We start from the raw sequence: 27,482 nt of genomic DNA on the forward strand, positions 1-27,482 counted from the left end.
CCTTCCCCCTCCCCTCCCCGCGCCGGTCCCGTCCCGCCGCGGCCGGAAAGCGCTCTGCTGCCGGGCAACGTGTTTACGACATCGCGGGACGGCGGCGGGTCCGCGACCATGTTCGGGGCGGCGGCGGAGGAGGACGACGCGGACTTCCTGTCCCCCTCCAGCGGGTGAGCGGCCGGCGGGGCGCAGCCGGGCCACCCCTCCCTTCCCCGCCGCCGTGAGGGGGGGCGGCGGGCCGCGGGGCAGCGGCCCCGGTGAAGCCCCTTTGCGGGGCCGCCCCCTGCGCAGCCCGAGGCTGGGCCTCGCTCCTGCCCGGCCCGGTGAGCGGAGGGCGGGCCCGCGGCCTGCGGGGCCCTGCGGAGCCCTCCCCGCTGCCGGCAAGGCCCAGCCGCCGGCCGGGCGCCTCCGCGGGGTCTGCTGCGGCCGGCGAGAGCCAGCCGGCGGGGTCGGGCCCGCGGCGGGGAGCTGCCCTCCCGCCGCTGGCTTTAGCGCCGGGTCTGGGCCCCCCTCCCCTGTCCCGCTTCGGTGGGGGCGGAGGGGGAGCCCGGTGTCCCGGGAAGGGGCTGGTTGCCGGAGCGGGCTCGGTGCGGGCCCCTCGGCCTGCCGGCGGGGCGGGAGGCAGGCTGGCGTGCGGCAGCCTGGGGACAGGGGGGCTGCGGGGTCCGAGTCCGCCGGCCCGGAGACCCGGGCGGGGTTTCCTTCGTGAGCCCCTCCAGAAGGAGGAGGAGCGGCTGCTCGGGGCTTGCTGCTTGTGGCGGGGGACGGGTGAGAAATCGGGTGTTTTCACTTAAATAAGGGTATAAATGGGAGGTCCTGAAAGTGCCGGATTTTTAAACAGGGATGGCTACTTCAGGCGTGTTCAGCACTTTTCAACTTTTGTTGATATCATTTTAATGTGTAGCACATTCAATTTTTCTCAGATTGTGTAACTTGTTGCTACGTGTAATTCCTCAGCAGTTGTCGTTTCAGCTGTGCTAACCCCCCACCCTCTTCGAGGATCTTCTGTTCAACAAGTCTTGTAAACTAATCCTCTCACTTTTTAGTAAATGGTTATTTTTAAAACTTCTCGTCTAAAATGCTGCAGGGCCACTGACAGTGGTGGTGTCCCTTGTCTGCTTCATAGTTTGAAGTATTCACTTGTCCCGTGATAGCAGGAGTAGGTGAGCTTAAATGGGCTTAAAGCAGTAAAACTGCAAACGGCCTATCTTGTAGGAATAACCTGCCTGCAGCATTTAACCTTCAGCCCTTTGACAGCAGAGCATCTCCCACTGTAAAACTTAGTGGAAAAATAGTTTTCTGGATTTTTCAAGAAGAAAAATTCTAGTGCTGAATGGTGGCTTCTCTGTTGTTACATAGTTCTTCCAGCAGCTATTTCATATGAGGATAGCCCTAGTCGTTGCTTTAAAGTAACTTCTTTTTTGGTATAGCTTCAGTCCTTGTTTGTTCCTTACAATAGCTTTTGAGGAAATGAAACACAGTTGTACTGCTTACCCCGGCCTCTTCATCTAAAAGTTCTGCTTATTCAAAATGAAACAGCTAATTAGTATAAAGCTGCTTAACATGCATCCCTTTGTTTGTCTCTAAAGTGATGGTAAACACTTTATAGTTTATATAACTTGTAATTATTACAAGTTCCTTATCTATAAAGCCCATGTTAAATACGGTGAATTAATTCTTTTCTCTTTCTAGTGCTAGATTGGCCTCTCTCTTTGGTCTGGATCAAACAGTCTCAAGCCATGGAAATGAATTCTTCCAGTACACTGCACCAAAGCAGCCCAAGAAGGGTCAAACGGCAGCTGGTAAGTAACTGGGCTTGAGCGTGGGGAAAAAACGTAGCAGCCTGTGTCTTGCTGGGAGAATGAGGGTCTTTGTGAAGAACAGCAGCGCAAATAATTCACTTTTCTATAATGATATTCTCTTTCTTTAGTACCCTCTCTGCACCTGGTTACTCTAGTGGCCTTTGGTGACTTTGGAATATCACTCTTTGTTTTTTCATTCTCTTCTGGAGTTATTTTTTCCTTGGGGGAAGGAATGGATCATGGCATTGTCACTGGCCAGTGACTGTGGCAGTTCTATATCACTGACAGGTATTCCTGCTTTTTATTCTTCAGCAGGTCAGGCAGCCCAGAAGGCTCCTGTGGCCCCAGCAGCTTCAGGAGCACCATCAGTGTTCGTGGCCACTGTGGTTCATGCTTATCGATAGTAAGTGCAGCAGTGGTTTTCTGCATAACCTTTTAGAGTCTGTGTCTCAGAGATTAAGACCTAATCGTAAAGGAAAGATATCTTTGGATGAGTGGGAGGAGACCATTGCTTATAGACATGCGTCTGCATGGTAGAAATGCTACAAGTCGATGCAAGTTTTTGCTCAAAAAAGTTTCAGTTATTGTGCTGCAGTTCGGGGTTAGGCAGTTGTCAAATAAATAGCAAGTTCTGGATTTGGCTGCTGCAGGGAACTGCATCCTGGGGTGCTGGCCTGATGTTCACACTGTTTCCAGGCAGCTCTGTCAGATGCTTATGTCTCATATGTTCCCTTGTGGAGAGCTGAGGCATGAGCATAGAGTGACAGCAGTAAAATTCTCTGTCCATTTGACACTGCCATCATGTGAAAACTCATTTGCCCTGGATCTGTGAAAAGAGCAGTTTTCAACTCAAATTCCATGATGTATGATCCTGTAATCTGTGGGCAAGCAAGAAAGTTGTAGTGTCTTTAAGCTAAGAAAGGCTGCCTCACATTTTAGGCATGAGGAAAGGGACCTGAACTCTAAAGAAGAAAAGCTCAGCAACAGTAGAGAGAAATCTGAGGCAGGGGCAGTGCTGCAGCTAAGTGTCTCACTTGTCTTCCAGTACAAATGGGCAGTACTTGAAGCAAGGCAAGTATGGAGCAGCTGTAGTGGGGAACCATGCTACTAAAGAGGTGAGAAACACTTTACTACTTTAACATTTTCATGCCCACAGTGTGCTGGTATGAGGCAGTGTTTCTCTGAGCTCACCAGAATGTCTTTGCTTTTCATGTTGGAGGTCTTAGTTCCAGTGCTGCTTGTGCCGTCCTGCCCTCCTGGGTTTTCTTATGGCTCAGCCATTTACCTTGGTGACATCTTTCTTTTCTGCAGTCCACGAGTTTGTAAGATCTCTTACAACTTATTTTGCAGTGCTTCAGGCACTGTACCTTTTCTAGTGTTTGTGGAAGTGGTTTTGATATTTATTCAGAATCTCTTTGACACCTGTGCATGCGGAAATCGATATAGAGCAAAATTTTGTCCAAAAGCACAGAGATGCTTTGCTTAAGTTTTGTTATTTTGATATCAAAAATATCTCTCCTCCCCAATCCTTCCTTCCCAAGTACTCATCTAAGAACACAGCAGTGTTCAAATTACCAGAGTGCCTGGTAAATTGGTGTGTTTAAAAGATACTTTGAATACTCTGATCTGTCCTTGGTGTTTGGTGTGTAAACAAAATAGGTGTTTCCTATCCCCCAATTCATGTTGTCTCACTAAGTTGCTTCTGCTTTGGCAAGAACAAAAACCCCAGTAGTTTAGTAAACGAATTCCTGAGCCACTGATCTGTGATTTGTTCAGGTGTGGCATTCGTGGGGGAGCTGGGAAGGACAGGGCTAGCAGAAGGAAGCTTAAAGCAGCCTTTCTTGGCTGCCTTTGTAATATCGCAGCCTGCACAGTTGGGAACAGTTAGCAGATTCCTCCCAGTTCACTACCTAGCTGTGTTGAGTGAAGAAGCTGTTGCTACAGGTGCATAAAGGAAAGCACTTTTCCTTACTAGATCCTGTCTAGTAGAGCCAGATATGTCAATATAATGTTATATCTGCATGGTTTAGTACTTGGAAAGCTCCCTCCAACTTATTATTACTCAGTCTTTTACATTGTTTTATGCCTGTATACCATGTATTATGAGCTTTATGTATTGAAGGGTTAGTGCACCATCTTTTTACACAGTAACTGTGAAAAATATGGAATTAGTTAAAGCATCTTGCTTATTGCAAAATAATTAGTTTGAATTGCTTGATTCCTGTAGCTAAATAAAGCTTGCATATTTTTCAAGGATTTTTAATAGGTTACAAAACTGTGTTAAGTACAGTATTAAGTATTTTTGCTGTGAAAAATGTTGCTGCAAGGTGTATTTGGCAAATAATACTGTAGCCTCAGAATTTGACAAAGCACATTAGAATTGAAGGTGTTTTGAGTTTCTGCTGTTTGTTCTTCTTCCCTCCCCAATTCCTTGTGGAATCCAGTACAGGATCCTCCTTTACATCAGTCAGCAGCAACAGATCACAACTGCAAGGATCCATCCAGGCTTCGTACTCACGGTAAGCCTCTGGATGAGAAGGCTTCTAGTGATCTGTATTGTTCACAGCAAACAGGAGTCAACTCTGAAATGCTTTCTTGAGATTATAGCCTTTGAGATCAAACATCTGACTGACACAGCGAGAGGTGTCACAGTGACTGGGAGCACTGGTCTGCTCCTTCTCCTAGTGTGTATTGCACAAGAGACTGTTACGTCTGCCTTTTGCAGAGCACTTCATTGGTAGATTTCACAATGCAAGTTCCTACGCTGTAGGAGGTGTATTATTACTGCTGGATCACAGAGGAGATGTTTTGGGTTTTGCAGTCCTACGCTGAATAGAAACAGAACAAAATTCCTCTTGCTGATAATTTGTAGTTAAGTGACTGAGAGAATATGACTGAGCAAGCAGAAGGAAATGATAGCAAGGAAATGCTTTCTCTCAGAAATTTGACACTCTGCATTTTTCTGCTGATAAGAAGAATTTGGAGCATTGTAAGTCCTAAAATGGGATCTCTCAGGAAGTTCTGTTTTCTGCCAGTTTTACAGAAAATTGGTGTGTTGATTTGCTACTCTTAGCTTGTCATTAGGTTACGTACAATTTCTTGGTTTGATAGATAGAAATTCTACTCTGAATTTCAATGCACATTTCTGACCAGGATGCTAGCTTGCTCTTTAGTTTTAAAGGTGCATTTTGAAGGATTAATGGGTTATGTACTCAGCTAGTGGCGGCATGGATTTTTAGAAGCGAGGAAGGAGTGACTCCTCCAATCAATTCTGGAAGTCTAAATGTAATCAATACTTATGAAAAGTAGATTACTTGCACTTAATCTCAGTATCTATTATAGAACCTAGCTTCAAAGAAGCTTGTGACAGCTTTCACCATCTTGTGAAAGCTGCAGCATCTATGAAGAGCTTAATATTTGCTCGAGTATTTGAGTTGCAATAATTCTTCCACAATAATGAGCACATAAAGAAAAGCTAATTTGTGCATTCTGAACTTGGGTGGTAATACAGCAGGATTCTTCCTCTGCTTAATTTCAGTAGCTCTTACTTTAAGCTTCTTTTGGATGTGGATTTTTTTTTTTTTTAGTTGAATGCATCTTTTCATGTATAACATAGGACTGATTTCCTTTCCCACAGGTTCAACCCAACAATTACAGTACGTTTTATGATGATCAGAGACAAAACTGGACCATCATGTTTGAGTCGGAAAAGGCAGCAATGGATTTCAGTAAACAGGTAACTACTTACTCTGTCTGTGCAAGGTATGACTTGGTGGCCTGTTTAGAACAACAGGCAAATCAAGATGTATCTCTGAGAGCACCTTATTGCTGAAAGGTTCTAAGTCAGAGTTGTACTTTTTCATTGAAGTTCAGCTTTGAGTATCTGCATGACTGTGATTGAGGCAGATCTGCATTGAGCCTGGCTGAGTTTTGTTCATTAGTTACAGGCCTCTTTGAGGCAGGGAGCCTATTACTTCTGATGGGATTTCTAATCAAGATTCTCAAGTGCTGTGAGACCAACGGTTCTGTAGAGCAGAGGATATTTACTTACATAGCTCAGCAAAATTCAGCACAGGGAAACATGGAACACCTCTTAAGTGCATCTATAACCTGGGCTTGATCAGTACAATAAGAAAAGGATCAGATCTGTAATGATCTGGAGTTCCATATAGTGGAACTTGCCACTCTGTTTTAGTGGCCAGAGACATTGATAGGCTTTCCTTCTGCAGGTATGCATTGCCAAATGCAACAGCTCCCCAGTGCTCGATTCAGTCCTCTGCCAGGACCTCCTCCTTGGAGAAGGCCAGGGAGTAGAAGGAGGAGACTCTCTGGAGATTGCCTATACGGGTTGGCTGTTCCAGAACAACGGGCTTGGACAGGTAAAGACATTTCTGCTACCTCCTAATACTATGTGAGTGTGATAGTCCCTGGAAGGGACCTGCCACATCTAGCATAGTATTGGTGCTGATGTTAAAGGTATTTTTTTCAGTCACTTATGACACCATAAGTGAGGTCATATGTGTTACCTGTAGAATAATAAGGGATTCCATTACTGTTCAGGAGGAGGTGATTGAGATGCTTTTAACTTTCATAGGCACTCTCACACATTAATATTAATGAAAATGGTGAGAAGGGACAATGAAGCCAGCTATGCTCCTTTGGAAACGGCTTGAGAAGTGATAGGAAGGGCCTTATCTGACACAAAGTGCATCTCCAAATGTTAACAGAATGAGATTGCTTTTACATCCTCTACAGCTGTGTCCAATCCAGCTTGCTCATAAGCAAAAGAAACCTTTAAAACACTTTAAAGTTACCTTTAAAATACTTCTGCTGGTTTTACTGTTAGCAAAATTCATGGCAAAGGGTTTTGCATTTGCATCCATCTGCAGCTGAATCATTTTGCTATAAAAAGGGCTTTCTGTTTTTCATCTTTAGGGGATTTTTCTTGTTTTTCTGGGTCTGCCTGGCATGCTTCTCTCTGTGTACCAATGGTACATAGCAGAGCTTACTTCTAATCTCCTGAAAGAGTTGTTCAGCTGCATATGTCTTAGTTTAATGTACAAAACTTCTAGACAGTTGTTTGCTGTTTGATATAAGCCTGTCATGTAGTGTTTTACTTGGCCCAATGTGTCCTGACCATCAGGCTCAAAGCAGGTTTAAAGTCTGAGTCTCCAGCTATTATTCACTTTAAGAAATTGTACTGTGCAATAGACTAGAAGCTCTAGCCGTTCTCTGTCTTATGTCTGTTAAGAATTAATTTTGGAAGTAGCAGAAGGGGAAATAGCACATAACAGATTGTAAGAGTTTATGGAATGTGTAAAGTGGCATTCAGAATCTTGAAACAGTTGGGAAATCCATGTATTGTGTTTTTGTTCAACTCTAGGTGTTTGACTCGAATGTTAACAAAGACAAGCTGTTGCGGCTAAAGCTGGGATCTGGAAAGGTCATCAAGGTAGAACTTCTGGCACTTTCATTATAATAATTGAAGTCTCAGAGCTTTGAATTACTGAAGATCTTCAGGATTTGTATAGGCTATTTCTATTACATGTTTCATTTGATAGAAAACACCCTGTAACAGTGACTCACTAAAACTTTGTTTTCTTCTTAATTTGCACAGTATAGCCAAGTCTTCTTCTCAGTGGCAGTGTTAGAAAGTTGTCGTCCTGTTTGGTAAAAGGAAGCTTCCTGTTTTCAAGAGCTGAGATTTTGGGGATTTTTTGGTCTTTGTTTTTCTGGAAGTCACTTAATCCATTACCTTGTTCTCAGGGAACCCTGTCTCTAAAGGAGGAATTCAATTTGAGAACTTCACATTCCTCCCCGCTCATTGTGCCTCAGAAGCAGAGCATCAGACAGCTCTGATACAGCACCTGGGAGAAGGGCACGGGAGGGTGAAGACAACTGACAAGTTTTAGGATGGTCTAGTAAAAGATACTGCCTAGAGTGGTTTTACCCTCTAGGTCAAATAGTGAGGATTTTGACTGTAATAATTTCTCAGTCCAGGCGGTGTGGTACTCCGTTATGTTACTCCAGAAGATCAGGTTGTGAATCGGAGATGCTTTTGTTCAAGTCACTTCCATTACCTGAGTAATTCATATATGACCTGTTACAAGTTGTCCTTTACTGAAGATGCACTATTTTTCTGCTTTATTTTTTTAACGTGTTTCTTCTTATTAATGTTGCCTGGGTGTAGCAGTCATCCTGTTAAATACTGGCATCCATTTGACAGTCTGCATTGCTCTGGTTTCTACATGTCCTTCGCTACAGCTGTTTTCTGTGGGTGCTTTGTAAATCTAACCGTAGCAATTCAGAAATGATCTCTCAATGACATGCAGTCCTGTTCTTTCCCAGAATGCTGAGAGAGGTCACCACTGTGTGCCCTGTAAGCCACCTGCAGCTGCAGAATTTGTGCACACAGCACAGCATGCAGTTCTTTTCTCCAGGATATCACTGTGATCTGTGATAGCTGCTTAAGTTAGGATATCTAAAACTTGAACCATGTATCTGTAACAATAGAGAGACCTGGAAGCCTCCAGCATTCATGCTAGAGATTGCTGTATCTGATTGCATTATGAACGTGTTGGGAGCTGCATCTTTATTCTTAAGTTAATGTTGCAATTTATAATTGGCCGTTATGACTTGTTGTAAGACAAAGGTTTAGTGTTGCAGACTGAAAATTAATAGGATTTTACAAGAATCTCTATACATGTTCTGGAATCTTCTATAACTGGTGCCTGAAGCAGTCTTAATCAGTGTAATTAAAAGAAACTGTAATGTCACTGATCAAACTGTTTGCTTTCTCTTTTGTTGTGTCTCTGAAAACCAAAGGGCTGGGAAGAGGGAATGATGGGAATGAAGAAAGGAGGACGAAGGTATCTCATTATTCCGCCGACATGGGCCTACGGGGCTCAGGGAGTGGCTGGCCGTGTCCCTCCAGACTCTACTTTAGTTTTTGAGGTGGAAGTTAGGCGGGTGAGTGTCTCCTGCCAAACGTTTATTTTACATCTACTTTGTGGCTGTTGGGTGGCAGCGTCTGTCTACAAGGTGAAAACCTGCTGTTGGCATGGGAACTACAGCTCAGAAACTGTTATAAACCAAATAGCTCAGGAAGATACATATATTTAATTAAAAAAAAAAAAAAAAAAACAAACTTAAACCCAAAAAATCCCTCTAGGCTGTTTACTAAGACATGTCTGTTCTAACTGTCTTGGGATCTTTTCATTGTCTTATTTGTGAGTCACTTGGGAAAGCAAAATACTCATAGTGAGGAATGACAGCATCCAAAGACTCAGCTTCTCCAGTTCTGAGTCAGTTGTGTGCTTTTACTTGAAGTGCATGAGCTTGACAAAGGAGTAGTCATCAAAAGTAAACAAGTTACTGAAAACTTTTTTGGGAACCCAGAAAAACATCTTTTTTGTTACATGTTTGTTTTTTTTTTTAAGGTGAAGCTGGTAAAGGAATGCTCTGGTTCGGATGGACAGAGTGTTAGTTCAAGGGATTCTCCTGCACCTTCTCCGGTACCCAATTCAGATGGCTCCTCTGCAGACACTGGCTTATTGCCTCCATCTACAATACCTCCAAAGCCTGGGTAAGAAGCAGCACAGTTAAAACAACTTGTGTATTAAAAGATGGCAATGCTCATAAGCTGCATAAACACATCATTTGGCAACTGGGGGTCCTCTGTGTGCCAACTTAGTGCCATCAGTGTGGCAGAGGAATGCTTGCTAACGAGACTTGCATGAAATTTTCTGCTTGAATGCTGACTTTCAGATTTAAAGAAATGGAAATGGGCACAGATGAAAGAAGTAATTCTTCTACAGCATTAGATCTAGTGTGATTAAGCTGTATGGGTACTGCTGCAACAGCTTTCTCATCTCAGGTGGCAGTATAGTCAGAAGTTGATCTTGGGTAATGGCTGACTTGTTTAATTGCAAATTTTACATTGTCATTTGTTGCTTAAATTAACTAAGTGGGTCAGTCATACTTTTTAGGGAGTTCAAGTTCATCTTTGTTAATCTCCAATATCAACATACACCTGTTTGGCTTTTCAGGGAGCCAGCTGTTCGAGCCAAGTCAAACTCCATCAGTGAACAGCTAGCAGTAAGTGTCATTGTTTTTCCCTAACTAATTTGAAGCCTTAAGTAGGGAAGCTTGGTTGGTTTCACCTTTGCATTCAGTGTTGCTGAAGATAAAGCGAACATCACGCAAGCAAGACACTCTCAAATGTTCAGATTAGGCCCTAACAGCAGATTAGGGCCTGTTTTTGAAGGGATTAGCAGAACATGAGGAACCTCAGTCCCAGTTCCTACTCTTAAATGCAAAGTTACCTTGACCATGTCTATACTCACAAGGCTAGTTGTCTTCTCGGATAAATGAACAAATTTAAAATGCATAACAAAGAGTAATGGGGACATTCAGTATAAGTTTTTATATAGCTACACGAGAAGACTTTTTGTGCATGCCTCAGGACAGAATAAGCTGCTGAGCAGCTTCCTTAATTCACACATTTTCTTCTTGTTGCTGTGTTTTGTGCAGGGATGGTTATTCTATGTAATGACAGCAGTGTCATCCCAAGAGAGTATATAAAGCAAGCCAGATTAACAAATCCACAGGGTTATCTTGTGTGTTTGAAAATTAGTTCTTTCACACAGTCATTGAAAAATTGAAAGAACTAGAATTAAGTCAGTGGTTTAGAAGAGTCTAATCCTCATAGATGTCTCTGTAATGTCTGAAAAGCCTGGGCTGAGAGACAAAGGAAGAGTAACTGCAAACATTTCTTTTAGAATCCAGATGTAGCAAAGGCAAAGCTAATTTCTCGGATGGCTAAAATGGGACAGCCCATGCTGCCTTTCCTTGCCGGGACAGCAGGTAGTCAACTTGACTCCAGTGACTCGGAAATAGAGGTACATCACCAATCACATAAGTGTGACTTTTTCTGATGCTTTTTCTACAGTGTGAATTCCTTGAAGCGGAGTCCGTAGCAATAGCTCTCCCTTTGTACAGGGAAAGCATACTCTGTTTCTGTGGCAAAAGGGTTTAACAATTCCACTGTTCCTATCTAGTTCAATTGGGTTGATTGGATGATGTGTAGTCTCAAGTCATCTTGGGTTCAAACTGTTCACTCATTCTTTAGCATTCGTTGTAATACACGGAAATTTTTTTAGGATCCAAATATACTGAGAGGGACAGCGCAACCAGTGGCGTCATCTTCCATGAGACCATCCCAGCCAGCTCATGCAGTACTGCCCACAGTGTCAACACAAGGTAATATGCTGGTAAGCCTGGGATTGGTATAGAGAAATTTCACTTCTTTGCAGGCTTCAAGTACAAGGGCGTACGAATAGAGGATTCCTTTCAGGAACTGATAGATAGCTGCTAATAATGCTTGCTGATCCAAAGGTAGACTAATTCATAAAGCACAAGACTGAAGTCCTTGGACTATGTCTTCACTGTGATCTTGTGCACACGCTACTGCTTGAGGAAGAGCAGCCACAGTGCGTGAGCTGCTCTGTTATCATGTGTGCTGGGGTGGCACTGAGATTTCTAGGACATGTGATTTGTAAACGGAACTATTACAAATCCTTTCCCAGTGAACAGAATTTTTTTGTTTGAAAATGATGGAAATAATAGCGAAGGGCATCAGCGGGCTGGCAGCTCTGGATTGCGCTTGACCTGTCTTCCCATGATGGAATAGTAATGTCAGCTTCTGGTCAGCTGAGCAGTCTTCAGAGTCAGTCTGCGTAATATTTTGTGTCAGTAAACTTCAGAGCCACCTTTGTTTGAATGAAAAGAGGTTGTCTAAATGTAGCTAGAGTGAAATTTCTGTGAAAGATGACTCTCCTCTTGACCTTTTCTCACTTGTTTGCCTGGATTTAATTTTCACAAGGCTGCAGACAGGCTTGTATTAAATTTTTGTCTGGTGACTTTTTTGGCCATCTCACACTGGGTGAGTTAAATTATTTCTAGCTACTTTATGGCATGCTGAATTTCTTTCTTCCCTTTCAGTACCTCAAGCATCTGGTTCTACACCCCCGGTATCTTCTGCTGCTTTAATACCTGCAACGATCCAGCCCCATTCAGCTCTGCCTGGAGGAGCACAGGGTTTTCAGGTACCAAAACAAAATCAAGGACAATATTGGCACTTCTGTCCTTTCTAATAAGTCTTAACTGTCTTCTCCGTGGCTGGGAGCAAGCACTCTGTAGCAGCATGTAAGGATAAGAATCCCAGGCTGTTTCTTGTGACTCTGCTTTGGCATTCTCAGGTTTCCATCACATGCCTCTTAGAATTTAATCAAAAAGGGCTAATTTTCTGCCTGCTGATGGCTTCTTAAAGTTGAACTAAGAATTAACCAGACTTTGTTTAATATCTGCTTTTGTAGTGGATAAAATAAAAACTTCCAAGTACTTGTAGAGCAGGTGAAAACAAAACTATTTTAGTTGAAATTTTTCTTGGTCACGGTTTGTTTTTCTGAGAGCTCATTTGCACACTTAACATGTTTATGGGTCATGGTTTTTCATCCAGCAAAAGAATAATCATTTTAAAAGGCTTGTGGTGCCGCTGCTGTGAAGTGATGCAATCTGCTTGCTAACTTTGGGGGCTTAACACACAATGTATTTGCCACATCAGGTAGTGAAGACTTAGTACAAAGCAATTGTACAAACAATTCCATGAAGTCTAAGACCAAGTTTATTACCCTATGGTTTCTGTAGTTATTTTCACTTAACCTATTTTCTGGAGGGTTTGGGAATCAAACAGTGGCCTATGCTGCATAGAAGCACTGTTTATTTTTAAAGCATCCAGGCAGAGGAGAAAATATTCGATAATGAATACAAACACTTTGTGTAAAAGAAAAACAAAAAACAGGAAAAAAAAACCCCAAACAAAAAAACAACCCAACCCTGGTGCATTGCTTTGGCTTTGCATTTTCCCTGTATTGGAAATGAGGAAGTTGTGGCAAGTAACAAGATAAAAAAGGTAGGCTTTTCTGTTTGATAAATAGAAACTAGTCATTAGAGTGACGTTTTAATCTGACAGTGATTTGGATGTATTGTTTTGAAAGTTTGACCCTGATGTCCTGAATTCTTGTAGAAACTTGGCCCAAGTTGTACTGTAATTTTTTTTTCCTAGCCTGAGGAGGAAATTGATATGAGTGAGGTACTTCTAGCGTTTACTGCATTCTTCAGTCTGTTTAGCTGCTTGTGGTGAGCACTGCGCAGTAAAGTTGCAGTCAAGTTGTGTTGCACTGTTTGAACCTTTCCTAGGAATAGCCTTGTGTTCAAGTTATGCTAACTTCAGATTACTGCACATCCAATAAGCTGCAGTGAGCCGTTCACATGCTGATCTTTGCCTTTCAAAACGCAGGGTAACATGCTCTTGCTTAAACTTGAAGTGAAGAAGGTAACTTACTAAGCTGTGGTAACTTGAACACATGAAGCCTTGAAAGAAGAGTGGCTTTGGTTTTTTTCCAGTTACTATGACTGTTGTGTAATTTGACTTCCTGCTCCCTAATTCTGGGTGTTTTTCTTTCTTTCTTAATAATCATCATTGCTCTGAGGCTTAAAAAAACCATGAAAACCACTTAAGTGTGAGGAGGGGGAATATCAAAACATATTCTAATCTATTGAACTTGTTCTGCAAGGCATATCCAGGAATGGCATTTGCTTACACCCAAACTGCTGCATCTGCTTCTCAACTCCAGCCTGTAGGACAGATGTATCCCGCACCTTACCAAGGTATGCTTAAAAAAAGTACGTGCTTTTCAGAAGGCTGCAATACCTGCAGTAAACTGCTTATAATGGTGATTTAGGTAGCAATGATAGCATACACATATGTATTCATCCTGTCTATAATGCCGTGCTGTTTCACAAATTGTGGGGTTTTTTTAATACCAAATAGGGGCAAACATTTCCCAATATCCATCTTTTTCTTACCTTAAGGAACTTTGTGCAGTGTGAAAGGGGAGGGAATTTCTAGGTGTATTCCCAAGGCTATGTGTTACTAAAGGTATTTTATAGCTGGTGCTTCCAGTTATAAATATAACTGTAATAGTAAACAGCTATCCTACCAGCCAGGGAAAGAATTTAAGTGTACGTATAGGGGCCTTCACTAAGTGGGAGGACATAGCCCAAAAAAAAAGGCACAACCTAAGAAGGACTAAAGGCATTTAAAGAACCATTTAGGTAATCCCTGTTGAGTATAGCTGAACCTTTCTTGGAGCAGAGTTTTTTTCAGTTCAAAATTTCAGAAGCCAACCTTCATTCCTACTGTTTGATTGCACCTCTTTGTATACTGTTCTAGTGTGTCTGGGAGCTTCCCTCTTGTTGACCTTAGTGCTGTCATGTGGCTCAAGAATTTCCTGTAGTCATAAACCTGCCTATTCATGTTATTTGGAAAATACCTACGTTATTAGTTTTCCACATACCATGGCACTTTTATTTCTGGGAAGAGAGTGGCTGTCCTATCTGGCAGGCTTCAAACTGCTAAGCACTGCTTTTGATACATCTGTATGCAGGCATTTTCCCCTTGTGACTAGAGATCTCTCTCCTTTCCATTCAAGCACCCGGGGATGTTACTTCCTTTTTGATGACAGAAGCTCGGCAGCATAACACTGAAATCCGAATGGCTGTTAGCAAAGTAGTAGATAAAATGGATCATCTGGCTGCCAAGGTAACGTATGGCATAGACAGGCTTGTTAATGACGTTACTGCTATTTGCTCTCCAAATGTAGTCTGAGCAGTTGGCTCTATTTAAATGCCTGCATTAAGCTTGTAAGTGATGTACTAACTTAATGAAAATTCCGATATTATCAGACCTTGAAGTGGCAGCAATTCAGCTACTATGAAAAAGCTAAGACTAGGCTTGGGGGAAGGTGCTGTCCCTTACTGTCTTAAATTATCATATGGTGCATTGTGTTTGGAGAGATTCACTGCTCTTCAGGAGGTGTCACAGTTGATAGTGGCATATATCCTACAGCTGATCAGATGGAACAGTGAAATGGATCTTTGCAGATGTCTGACTCTTACCTATGCCCATAAATTCATTTCATCTGGCTTAAGAATGGCTTGTCCCTGCAGGTGGAGGAGTTGAAGAAACAAAACACTGGTAACAGCTCACTACTGCCTGGTATCTCTTCTGTTACTATGGAAGCCTCCATGATCATGAGCAATATCCAACGCATAATCCAGGTGAGCATGGCCAGCTTTATTTGACTACTTCCACAAGGAACTGGAGCCCACTGTGTTATTCCTGATGAGGATAGCTGTATTGACTTGGCCCAAATGTCCATCCACCCATGCATTCTCTTTTTGCATGGCCAAAACCAGCTGCCTAGGGTAAGAGCATGAGAGAGACAACGATTTCCTCCCCTCTCCCCCTGAAAAAAGCTCTTCTCAACAATTTGTGGTTTAGGTACTTTCTGACCCAGAGTTGATATATTGGTATTCAATAGGCCTTGGCAAAAGGTTCACATCAGAGAAATTCAGCCTCCTCTTAAGCTGTTATGGACTTAATCCACAGTATCCTGCAGAACAGAGTTTTACAGCTGAAGTACCATGTTGCAAGAACCACCTATTTCTGTTTTTCACTACTTAGTCTTATGCTTTGTAGGTTTTCTAGGCAGCAGCCTTACAATCTTGGGTTTTGTGGGTGAAAAGGTCAACCAGACACAATATTCTCTAGAATGTGGTTTGGCAACCACTGTCCCATGCCAGGATACCTGCCAAGTGTAGCATGGCGCCTTCCTGTGATGTTACCGCAGAAGGTGATAAGTCTCACCACTGTACTGCATCTGTACAAAACAAAGGTTTAGGTGCTGCTGCAAGGAAGTCTGAGTAAGGTGAATATTCATGCTGGGCTGTGCTTTAGGAGAATGAGAGACTGAAGCAAGAGATATTTGAGAAGAGCAGTCGGATTGAGGAGCAGAATGAGAAGATCAGCGAGTTGATTGAGCGGAATCAGAGGTAAGGAGTGGGAGGGTACAGCCTCTCTCCATCTGCAAAGACTTTCGAGCTTACACTTGGTTAGGCATAACTAGGAGGGGTGTTCTTTAGGATAGAGACATGTTCTGATATTTTAAATTTTTTTTTTTAGGCATTAAAAGTGTGGGCTTCCCCTCCCCCCCACAGGGTATATCTCCAAAACTGTGGCTTACGGTAAACATGAATGTGTAAAAAGGGGGGGAAAAAAACCCTCATGCTATCTTCTTTGAGCACACTTGCTCTGCTTCTGGGAGTTACTTTACTTTTGCTAGCTTTTTAGTAAGGTGGAAGAAATTGTAGGGGATGTGTCCCTAGTTCCACTGTTGGGTGTGTGTTCCATTCAGTCTAAGAAGGGGAATAACTTGTTTAAGGACATGGCAAAGGTCAGTGGATATCAGGTTATCAAAACTCTTGACTGTGTGATAGGAACATTAGACTCATTGCAATGAGGTAAAGCACTTATCTGAACTGATATAATCTCTGCTGTGCTGGGCACACCCATTCCACCCTTTTGAGATCAGGCTCTTCTTAGTGCAGGACATCACGCAAAATTGTCTGGGACTTGCCACGAAGACAACTGCTTTGAAATGTCACCTTTTCTATCTGAACCTTTTGTGCCAAGTCATGTATTTACGTAAATGCTCATCAAGTCTTCTCTTGTTCACAGATATGTCGAACAAAGTAACTTGCTAATGGAGCAGAGGAACCATTCACTGCAAACAACAAACGAAAACACACAGGCAAGAGTGTTGCATGCAGAACAGGAGAAGGTAATGGTGACAATGAGCAGAGCCATAGACCTCTGGCTGCAGCCAGGAAGGGGCTGCTTGTTGCACTAAAACATGCTGAAACCTTGTTAGTCAAGGCTTAAGTCAGTTCTCTTACAAGACAACTGCAGTTCTGAACGTATGTTTTGAAAGCTGTTTTGAGAAACAGTCTGAATGTTTTCGTGGCTTTCATAAGAAAAGCAGCACAGAGGATACAAGCGTAGATCTTTATGCTGTCATAGCTTGAATATTCTTCTCTTACAGGAAAGTGTCTAATTTATTGTTAGCTTTGTAGGTATGGGGCCAACATGTTGAGGAATTGTGTGTATCACAGGGCTTTGTCGGCTTGAAAATGTACTTCATTTATCTAGTTGCACTGACAGTTTCAAAAGTTTTTTTTAATTCCTTCTATTTAACTGACAGAGAGTGAATGCAGCTATAAGGAAAATCATTTCCTACTAGAGTTTCTTCACTGCACTTTTTTTACAGTGGTTTGTTTTTTTTTTTTTTTTTAATACTGAGCAAGAGCTGGTTGTTTCTACCAGTAATGTATTGTGCTTTTGTGGAAGGGGCTGTTGGGAAAGAGCTTTCAAACCAGTTAAATGCACTTATGCGTGGCTGCATATCCGGTAATGTCCACTCATGACAGCCTAGCCCAGGTAGGCTAGCTTTGACGTCTGTAATTGCATGGTGTCTTCTATGCTTTCTCAAGCACTAGCTTCTTAAATTACACCAAGTTCAGTCTTGCACCATGCTCCCCTGCTGAGTTGTGTGTATCTTCAGTTCAAATGTGAGATGATAAATGCTTGCTCTGCATGAGAACCATAACTCGATGCACCTAAAAATGACAGAAACTGCAGCTTTCCAAAGCATGCTAGTGAGTATGCTAAAGAATAGAGTGATATATGGCTGATAACTGTATGCTGGTGTGAGCAGACAATGAAGGAGAGCTGTATTTTTCCACTGAGAGCCCAGGTTGCATACCTGTAACATGTAGAAAGTGTGAGAGATTCTAACCAGGAATAAGTCAGATTAAAATAAATAAAATTCCTTTCTGTCAGTGAGCACAACATCCAGCTTGTATGATAAGTAACTTGGGGAGGAAGCATATTTTGGAAGTATAAGATGTGAACTTCAGGAATCTTTTGGGCCTCATCTTCAATAGGACTCCACTTGATTCAGCAGTCACTGCCGAGGTGATAACACTATTACATGAATAGACTTCAGGCTAAGACCAGAAAAGCCATGACTTGCACTGGAGATTTCCCCTAGTTTTGTGAGAGTATTGACTGTAAATATGAAGGCTGGTATTCCTTCCTCTTCCTTTTATCTAACCTAGCTTGCTCTGTGACTGCAATTGCTGAGATCACTATGGACAGACAGAATCAGGGAAGAGAATTTTAAGCTGTTTTATCCATTCTTTACTTAAAAGTAGAGATCGCCATTTATTTTGTGATACAGGCCAGGCATCTGTACCCAGGATCACTGAGAAGAGGTATTAGTAGCTTGCCGCTTTTGGGTTATAGATCTTTGACCCTGGCAGAGCACATCACAGCTTTAGATGAAGGCTTCACGTACCATAACGATAAGCAATACCCCACACTCTCCAGTGCAGTGAAATGGTAGTCACACGTAGGACCTTCCCTGTGGTGTTTAATGTACCTGTAAGGATACCTTTAGCTTCTTTCTTTTTAAGCCAGGCTTCACTACCTTTTTCTGTCTAAGCTTTTACAGTTCTTGGAGTAATTTAAAGGCTTCTCTGGCATGCCTTAGGCTTCTGTAATGAAGCATTTTGCTTTTCTGATGATGATTAATGCCTCTGCCTTTCAAGTTGTGTTCTTAACTCTTCCTGTTTCCTGTCACTGCTTTCTCTTCCTAGCACATGCTGCCAGTGGATCGGGGCTGGGACCAGGTGAGGCAGTGTGTCTGCTGACTGTGTAGGTGATAGATAATTGTGCCCTAGATAGTGCCAGCCCAGCTTCCTCTTGAACTAGCTAGAAGCTGATTGGAATTAAAAGAATTGCCTCGGATCTTCAATTAGCATGGATCTTCAACTTGGAAAGGGGCTTTATAACTGGCAGTGTAGCCACTGGCCCCCTCTTTCTTGGGGAGCCCTTTCAAAGAACTTTGTCACATTGCTGCTCGTTTCATCTCCCCCATGGGAGAATTAGGACATGATCATATAACGGAGCAGATGCAGATCACATAAGATTCCTGGTACCTGAAAGCTGGAGGCTGGAGCTGAGGTAGTATAGATATGAAGCATTCACTGCAGAAACTCAATCCTGACATAGGATTTCCTTTTTATTTTTCTTTATTTGCCATTAAAGACAAAGGCAAGTGTTAAAATAACCTTTAGATATGTCATGGGGTTTTGGTTTGGTTTTAGCATGCTAGGTGTTAGTATCTTGAACTGCAGGGAGACATTTATGGAAACATAAGAGGAAAGCAGATCTGGTTCCAGCCAGTCTCTGTTGAAATGCTGCCTCCTCTTTAAAATTAATGCTGTAGTATCCCAGCCCTCAAGGTCAGCACATACTCATCCTCACCATAGTTGGAACAATTTTGCTTACAGCTCTTCTTTGCCAGAAGGTGGTGGTCCTAGTCTGAAGAGAAACGCTTTAGTTCTCTTATGGGGATAAAGCAGAGAGAAACTCCAGTTCTCCTGAACTTACCAGTTACAAGAACATGAAAGCCTGTTGGGACTCTGAATGAGGCATAGATACAGAAGCTGTTTAGGTATTCCCTGCAGCAAGTAAGGTTTTCTGATGGATGTAGTTCTGTCTTTGCAGAGCATCCTCTGAATTTTGTGTGTCATGCAACAAGATTGGGAATGGGACTTTGTGTCTTTGTCTTGATGCCTTGAGCCTCTCCTAATGTACTGTTTACAAGTTGTCTAACAAGCTGTAATAGTACCTGTTTGACATGAGTCACTGACTTTGAGCAATACCAAATCTAAACAGGTCAAGAAATTACTGTAAGAACTATGCTTCAAAATGACAGCCTTGCCCATGCAGGCACCTCAAGGTGACTACGTGCTTTGTGCTCTGGAGGAAAAGTGCTCTCTTGGCTGGAACAAGCCCATGTTTTGTGTGGCACTTCAGTGATTTCTGAGCTTGTTGAAGATAATTAGATGTTGGAGCCCAGACTTTTACTTGAATAGGTGTTGTCATAGCCTGAAAACTCTGAGCAGAGTCACCAGGCACTGGTACTAGTCTTAAAAATGTATTTAAGCTTTTAAGGAAAACTCACTGAGTTGAACTAATGTGGTGATGAGGTTGTTGGTGGCCTTGTGCAACTTTCTAGTCAGTCTGGACAGGTTACAGCCAAACGACTCACAGTAACATGGCAAAAAAGTTATCATTACCTCTTCAATTTGGAGATGTCTGTGAGGTGCTGGATCCCAGTACTTCCCCGCTAAGGTCTGCAGTACCTTATCAGTTCTTCCTGTGAGAACAGTTCTGGCGCCTCCTCACACTCGCATATCCTTTTTTTTTCTCCCTTTTCCCTGCTCCATTTTGTGATACAGGCCAAAGTTGCAGAGGAGTTAGCAGCTGCCACAGCACAGGTTTCCCAACTGCAGCTGGAGCTGACTGCCCATCAGAAGAAGGAAATGGACCTGCGGAAACAGCTGTCTGCTGCCCTGCAGGAGGCAGAACGACATGAGACGCAGCTCAACAGACTGCAAGCACAGTTAGCAGGTAGGAGTTCTTGTGCCTGTTCCATGAGAGCTCCTTTACATCATTCTTTTTCCTCTTTTATAAGTGATAGGTTTTTTCCTGTCTTCTGGGGTATCTATTCCTGCTTTCCCTAGGATCAGTCACAAGGGTATTGAAGAAGGATATTGATGCACTGAAATGTCTGAAGGGTATGTGCATCCTTGTTACCACTAAAAGGAAAGTGGGCCAAATCAATGAACAAAATCATCCTGTTGCAGGGATGCCTTTTGTAGAAGCAATCTCTTAGCATTACTGTCTAACATCTTGTATAGAGGAACCAGGATGTTCCAGTGGCTGAAAAGTTAACGTAAAAGCTGAGGTATGAGCATTGCCATTTCACAGAAGCAGCTCTTGATAAATTCTAGTTCCCACTGCAGGTGTAAGCTGTGTTGTTGATTTCATTGTGCAAGAGACACTGTTCTGTCCCATCAGCCCCCAAGTGCGCTAACCTGAAGTATATGCAGCACTGAAACCCACAGTAAAGTGTGTTTTTTGCAGAGCTCCAAGAAGCTTCTGCGGACACTCAGACTAGATTCAAAGCTGAGAAGCAGAGCCGCAAACAGCTGGACATGAAGATTACAGCATTGGAAGAGGAGCTAACGGACCTAAAAGTGGAAAAGGAGACTCTTGAAAGGGTATGTCCAGCGCCAGCATTACAGGGAGATGCAGGGTTTCAGTTGTTTGCTGAAATTTAACCCAACATTCTTGCTTGTAAATAAGCAAGTTAGGTGAATCTTGACTCATCCACGGGCAAGGATCCCTATGCTGGTGGATCCTTTGTGCCTATGTGACTTTTTTTTTTCTTTAATATCTTAGCCAGTAATATGTTAACCTTCCTACCTCTGAAATAATCTCAGCTTGATTTTAGAGTGATAAGATTCCCTGCTCAAAGAAGCTCTTTCTGCACAAGGAATTGAAGCTACTTTGGTGCAGTCTGGCCTATTCTATGTCCTGTTCTGTATTGCAGAATCTTGCAGAGAGGAAGAAAAAATCCCTCTCAGAGAGAGCTCAAGCAGAGGAAGAGATGGAAGAAATACGCAGATCGTATCAGCAGGAACTGGACAAGCTTCGACAGTTGCTGAAAAAGGCACGGACTTCGACTGACCAGGCAGCAGCAGAGCAGGTGAGGAGTCATGGGAACTTCTCCGGTAAGTGTCTGGAAGGCTTGTAGGAACCTACAGGTTGGAAATAGTCGTGAAAATGCTCAGGTAGTGGAAGAATGAAAACATTATCTGCTTGACTTCAGGGGTTAACTTTTAACACAGGGTTCACTTTGTTGTCTTTCTAAAATATCTTTGCTGGTGTTTGTTGGCCCTGCTTCTGACTTGGGGATTTACATTGATGTCTCTCTAAGGAAGCGCATGCTTTGAGTAGGCAGGAAGGCTGCTAGGTCCCGGTCGTTCTCTGACTCGAATCGCTGGCCACAGATGTGGCTGCAGAGTTTTGGTGCAGCATTGATGCAGGTTGGCATGCAGCATTGGATTTAGACTGTGTTAAAGAGAGTGTCAAACTGAGGAAAGGAGAGGCACCAAATGGAGTTCATAGTAGAGAGAAGAATACAGGACTGCTGATGAGTGAAAGAGTGCTTAGAAGTATGCCAAAAGATCTGAAATCTGAGCCAGACCTTCAGGCCAGCCTGAGGGATTGTGGCAGAACTGAACTGAGAGGTGTGGGCAGGCACTGGTGACGCCTGCAGGGCTGCCATCTGCATGTGGGTGTTCCAGCCTAGGGCAGGAGATGTTGTCCAGCCCCAAGCTTTCAGCCGCTTGTGCAAATACAGTTTGTGTGTGTGTGTTCCTAATGATCTCTCTTACATGATGGGCAGCTATCGCTCATCCAGGCAGAGCTGGAATCCCAGTGGGAAGCCAAATGTGAACGTACGCTGGCCTCGGCCAAGGAGCAGCATGTTAGACAGTACCAGGAGGTGTGTGAGCAGAGAGATTCCCTGCAGCAGCAGGTGTCCCAGCTGGAAGAGAAGGTAAAGGGCTGTTCTTTGTGTAATGCCACATGTAATGTAATGCCACATAACCAGTAACTGTAACCAACAGTCCTCTCCCACCTAATTGTGGCTTGACTTTTTAATTTCTTGACTGTTACGGGATTTAGTCTTGTCCATGGGATGTGTCTGTACTTGCATCTGTTACGTTGGGTTGGGCTAGTGAATTTACTATTGCAGTTCTGAATGAGGGAGAGCCAAGACAATGACAGTCTTGGACTAAAGCAACAGCTACAATCTCTTCTGTTTATCTGCGCTGTTCTGACTGACCGTTTTTGAGCAGAAACTGTTTTGAAGTGGGTGACACGGAAAGGGGCTGTAAACTGATGGGCTCCAGTTCTTGTCTTTCAGCTTGCGGCTCTAAAACACTTGAAAAAAGCAGAGGAGCAAAAATTGTCTGAGTTCCAGCAACGTTTGGAGCAACTAGAGCCTGTCAAAGAGAAGGTAAAGGGAATAACACAGCAGCTGAATATGAACTGGAGTGCAGTAACCACTAGCCTCAGGCTACCTATGTCCAGAATAACAAGAACATGAGTTCCAGAATATGAGAGGGAAGGAGTAACTTCACGTTGCTTCCAGCAAACCAGAACAGGGCCAATGAAGAGACCTGGCCCTCATTTCACTGGGATCTCAGTAATGCTATGCCCATTTTTGGTGTTACTTGAACTTGAAGAGCTAGTGACACAGTTCTGCATCTCCAAGGTTTTGGCTTGGTTGGATATCTTTATTTTTGTGCTGTTACTTTCAGCCAAGTGTTTTGTAACTCTGTTAAAGCCCTGCTTAAAACTCCACTCAGCAGTTTACCCCTCACTAAAAAACTGTTTGCAGAGAACCCATCCATTGCAATGTTCATTGTGGTGGTGTCTGTGGAGCTGTTTAACTTTCGGTTTCCCTTTGGCAGTATTCAGCCTTGCAGTCTGATATTGTGGTGCTGAAGGCTCGCTATGAAGAACGCATCCGAGACCTGGAGAAGGATCAGGACGGATCTGCACCTCCAGACTTCACAGAAGAAGTGAGCTTGACTATCCAGTATTTCACCTTACTAAGCAAATCTGTTCTATTTGCCTTGAATTATTTCTCTTTGAGCAGAGATAAGAAGGAAAAACCCATTATTTTCTCCACTGAAGCACTGTGTTTCTAGTAGCAGGGTCTATAGAGGAAGAAAGGATGTGATCTTCCTGCTGCTCGCTTTGTTGCTTGATGATTTTTTTTTTTTTTTTTTTTTTAGGTTAAAACTTAAGATTTGAGGTTTAGATTTAAAAATTGAAAGAATAATAAGAAATAAGTGACACTCTGCCTTGGGTTTGTGCAACCTGCCTCGGTTTTGGAGGGATGGGTTTGGTGTGTATGTAACAGTTCTAAATTAAAGTGGCATGATGTATTCTGCTTTGTTACAGGAATTTCTGGTTTGAAAAGTGGATTCTCTGAAAACCCCATGTGTGTGTTTGGATTTATTGTTCCCTCAGCTGGAGAAGTATCTGATCTTGAGCCCAGTGCTTCACATGTTAATGAATCGTATCTTTGTTTCCTGTTTTGCTCTTTTCCAGGTAAAGAAGATAATGAATGGTGTATTTCAGTCTCTTCGGGGTGAATTTGAGCTGGAAGAGACATACAGTGGCAGGACAGTTCTGGGTGTTGTCATGAACACTATTAAGGTACAGCAGTGTTAAGAGATACAAGGTGATCAACGTGAGAGAATGAGTCCTGAGCTAAAAACGCAAGTTTACGTTGTGAGTCTGAAATAACTGTGAAGCAGAAACTTGTGGGTGGCAAAGCAGCTCTGTAGTAGATGATGATACAGGCGTCTGTGATGGTTTATGTTTAGGGTATAACCTACGTTCTCTCTGCTCAATTTTTTTTTAGACTGTAACACTGCAGCTACTCAACAGGCAACAGGAGAGACCAGATCATGACAGTAAAAAGGAGGAATCTGGAACAGGATCAGCGAGGCAGGAGGGATCACCTGGACCAAAAACTGACCACAAAGAGCCCATGCAGCATAGCCCACCACAGTGTGTTGCGTTCCCAGCTGATCCTAGGGAATCAACCACAGGCTCCATGGTGTCTGACCGGGAAAGCGAGTCTGCTCCTCTGTCTGCCAGGCCCAGAACTCCTGAGGAGGAGCAGGCAACACAGAGCAGCGGGGCGTCAGAAGAGGAGAAGGTCCAGGGGGTGCACCTCTCCTCCACAGCTGAATCCTGCCTGGGTCCTGTACTTGCAGGGCAGCCTGTTCCTGAGGTGGATGAGGACTTTGTCCCAGCTGAGCAAAGGCAGGAGAGCAGTCCCATCAGGAAAGCTGAGACTGAACACAGTCCCTCCAGAGTATCTTTGCAGGCAGAAGTTGCAGAACCTTCTGTTCTCGAAGCCAAGCCAGGAGAAGCAGATGTGGCAGTGCTTCCAGAAAAGCTGGCTGTGGAGCAGAAGGCAGCAGAGCCTGTGGGCGGTTTAGAGCCCCCTCCCTTAAATGGTGAGGGGGGGAACTGCACAGACCCATCAGATGGAGCTAGCTCCGAGAAGGAACCTGCTTCAGTGTCCGACACAGCAGAGCCGAGCTCAGCTATCATCAGAGGACAGCCGGAACTGGGCTCCAGCCGCCGGCAGAAAGATTCCAGGTAAGGTGTGACTGCTGGGGTAGCCCCAGTCCCACTTTCCTGCTGATCGGTTCAGTCTGGTATGGCAGCACACCCAGAGCTGGTTCAGCTGTGCCACTGCGCAGGGCGGCACACGTGGCAGGGCTGAAACACCATCGCGGTGCTGGCACGGGGTGGCACGAGCCAGGTGCTGGCGGAGACCGGGCTGTCCAGGGCATGCTCTGCTGGGAGGGCAGTTGCAGAACAGGCTCGTGTCTGGGTGGAGGCAGCAGTGCCATTATCCCTGCTGAATGGTTCCTGGCTGAGCGCAGAGGGGAGCGTGCAGTTTCTCTAGGATCTGATGTTGGTGGCTGCCAGGTCCCAATGTCGTTCTGCACTGGTGAATAGCATGCACCATAAAAGTTTGCCTCAGCAGCAAAACATCATTCTTTAATAGAACTTGTAAAACAAGATCCCATCATCTGCAAGCAAACTGTTAATTCTTTATCTTCTTCTAGCCTCTTTGAGGATGACAACTTCTTTGAAACAGCATCTCATAAACCACTGAAGCCTCAAGTTCCCTCTGAAGAGGAGGATGAGGAGGAAGTGGTACGTATTTATGTCTTTCCACTCCTACTAAACTGGTTCAGGCGTTAACCTATAGTTTGTCTGTGAAATCCTTCCCATGGTAGTGGGGGACTGCCTGGCTCCTGGTAGCTGAGCTCAGAGCTTCCTGTACGTTCTCTGTATAAATCAAGAGTATCTGGGTTTGTTTCTTGTTGAGCTTGGAGGGGTTGCCTGGGCTGAGATAGTGATGACAAACTCCTGCTGGCATGAAGTTAGACTTGCCAGGTTAATTGAAGGGGTTTAGTGTCTTGCCCCTTTCCTGTCCCTTTTAGCCTGTAAGCATCTCCTGGAACATTAAGCCATTATATGAAAAGTACAAAAACATCAGTAATGAGGCTTCTCAATATCATCTCCCCTAACGCTGACGGAGATTGTGACAGTTCTGGCTCTGAATTCACTAAATACTGGGAAGCTGTTAAGACTGACAGGTTTCCCTCTGGTTTGACTTCCAGAGCATGAAGGGGCGTCCCCCTCCAGCTCCGCTCTTTGGTGATGATGACGATGATGATCTGGACTGGCTGGGATGAAGAGCCAGCTGGTGCGCCTGTGAGCCCTCTCCTCTGAGCATGGCCTCTTCCTGTGCACTTAGCACTTAATGAGCTGCATACGTGGGACAGTTGTGAACAACCAGGGACTTCCCAGGCTCTTGGGCTGCAGACTGATGGGGCCTGAGAGCAGGTGGCTCGGCACTCAGACCCATTGCTCTGACCTGACAAACATGCGCAGAGGTTGGGGACGAGCTGAAGGAACCAACCAGTCTTACTGCACGTTTGTATTGCTGTCCTACTTCTGTGAACCGTTGATTAATTAATCTGAAACTTTATGCAAATAAGAACTTTGTAAAGTGCTTCAAAAGAACAAGTCTGGCAGGACCCTGCAGTAGGTAACTACTTTTTAAAAAAACAGACTAAAATCTCTTCTTCTTCCCCAGTGAAGGTCATCTTGGAATATTTCTCTTCGTCCCCAGGGTGGCTCCCAGGGACTCGACACCATCTCATCACCACGCATTGGCAACGTGCAGTGGGAGATTTGGCCGAGAGACCCCAGGCAGGTGTTTCCTGTGAGCCACCGGCTCTGCACAGGCAGCTTGTGGAAACCCCAGGGGCTGGGGCGGTTCAGGTCGGCACCGCTGTACGCTCAGAGCTGCGGCACACACGGTGCTTGCTGACCCACAGCCTGCGAGGCAGGGGCAGCCGTTAGTGGTACTGGAAGTCAGGGCTCTGTTAGACCAATGCTCCAAGCACAGATGTAGCATCTAGTAGTTGCTGTTGTAAGAAACCAAATCCCCAGCCGTGTTCTGTGGAGGAGCCCAAGGCTCATGGAGGCTTCACAAAAATGATTCACTGTGCAGCCCGTGCAGCCAGCTCCTCTCTTCTCTGTGGCCAGAGGTGAGAGTTGGTTTTTTTTTTTTTTTTTTGTTGGGTTGTGTTTCACAGGCAGTGAAAGCAGCAATACAGGTGTGTAATGTGCTTCTTGTCTAAAGAGAGTTACTGCAGGCAGCCAAGCCTGTCTCCTGTGCCTTTTTCTCTGCTGCTGTTTAAAGTGTGACAAGTTAAAACGTAGTGATGGTGGGACATAAGCTATAACCCAACCTCACCTGGCTCTGCTGGGCAGCCAGGGGTTTGGGGTATAACTTTTCAGTCTAAGCGGACCAAGAGGGGAAAGCAGTGAGCATAGACAGCTGGGCAAACACCTTGGATTTCTCAGAGCACTTTTACTTCTACACTCATTGGCACTAACACAACTTAAAACTATGAGCAGGTCTTTGTGTCTTTAAAACAAATAAACCCCCCTTCACTTAATAAAATGGAAGTGCTTAAAATAATTCTACTGCAGTTTAGTTTCTACAACTGCCTCTTATCATCTCTGAACTGAATTTGATCTGTGTCCTTCTAAATATGATTTCTTGGGAGGAAAAAAAAAAAGAGCGCCGGCCATTCCTGTTCTGGAGTGTAGCAGTGTGTCAGGTCCCTGCCCCTGCGCTTCAGTGAGCCATCAGCGTGGCCCATTGCCAAATGCAGTGAAAATTGCGG

General features: G+C 44.0%; 1 protein-coding gene across 2 annotated transcripts; it reads left to right on the forward strand.

Moving 5' to 3' along the window:
* The first annotated feature begins 1 nt into the window (after position 1).
* FKBP15 (FKBP prolyl isomerase family member 15) lies at positions 2-27,274 on the forward strand. Of its 2 annotated transcripts, XM_075519538.1 has the most exons (29): positions 2-164; positions 1,687-1,796; positions 2,109-2,199; positions 2,842-2,911; positions 4,241-4,315; positions 5,434-5,532; positions 6,026-6,175; positions 7,180-7,248; positions 8,622-8,765; positions 9,236-9,381; positions 9,845-9,893; positions 10,577-10,696; positions 10,958-11,057; positions 11,799-11,902; positions 13,433-13,526; positions 14,351-14,460; positions 14,868-14,978; positions 15,658-15,752; positions 16,438-16,540; positions 20,067-20,238; positions 20,755-20,891; positions 21,224-21,379; positions 22,082-22,234; positions 22,604-22,696; positions 23,154-23,264; positions 23,800-23,907; positions 24,116-24,864; positions 25,341-25,431; positions 25,902-27,274. In XM_075519538.1, the coding sequence occupies exons 1-29, from the start codon at positions 109-111 to the stop codon at positions 25,974-25,976; spliced, it is 3,741 nt and encodes a 1,246-aa protein (XP_075375653.1). In that variant the 5' UTR covers positions 2-108; the 3' UTR covers positions 25,977-27,274. The 2 variants fall into 2 exon arrangements, with proteins under 2 accessions (XP_075375653.1, XP_075375654.1); XM_075519539.1 differs by lacking the exon at positions 10,577-10,696.
* The last annotated feature ends 208 nt before the right edge of the window (positions 27,275-27,482 follow it).

This window comes from Mycteria americana, chromosome 17, assembly GCF_035582795.1.
Source record: "Mycteria americana isolate JAX WOST 10 ecotype Jacksonville Zoo and Gardens chromosome 17, USCA_MyAme_1.0, whole genome shotgun sequence".
NCBI lineage: Eukaryota > Metazoa > Chordata > Aves > Ciconiiformes > Ciconiidae > Mycteria > Mycteria americana.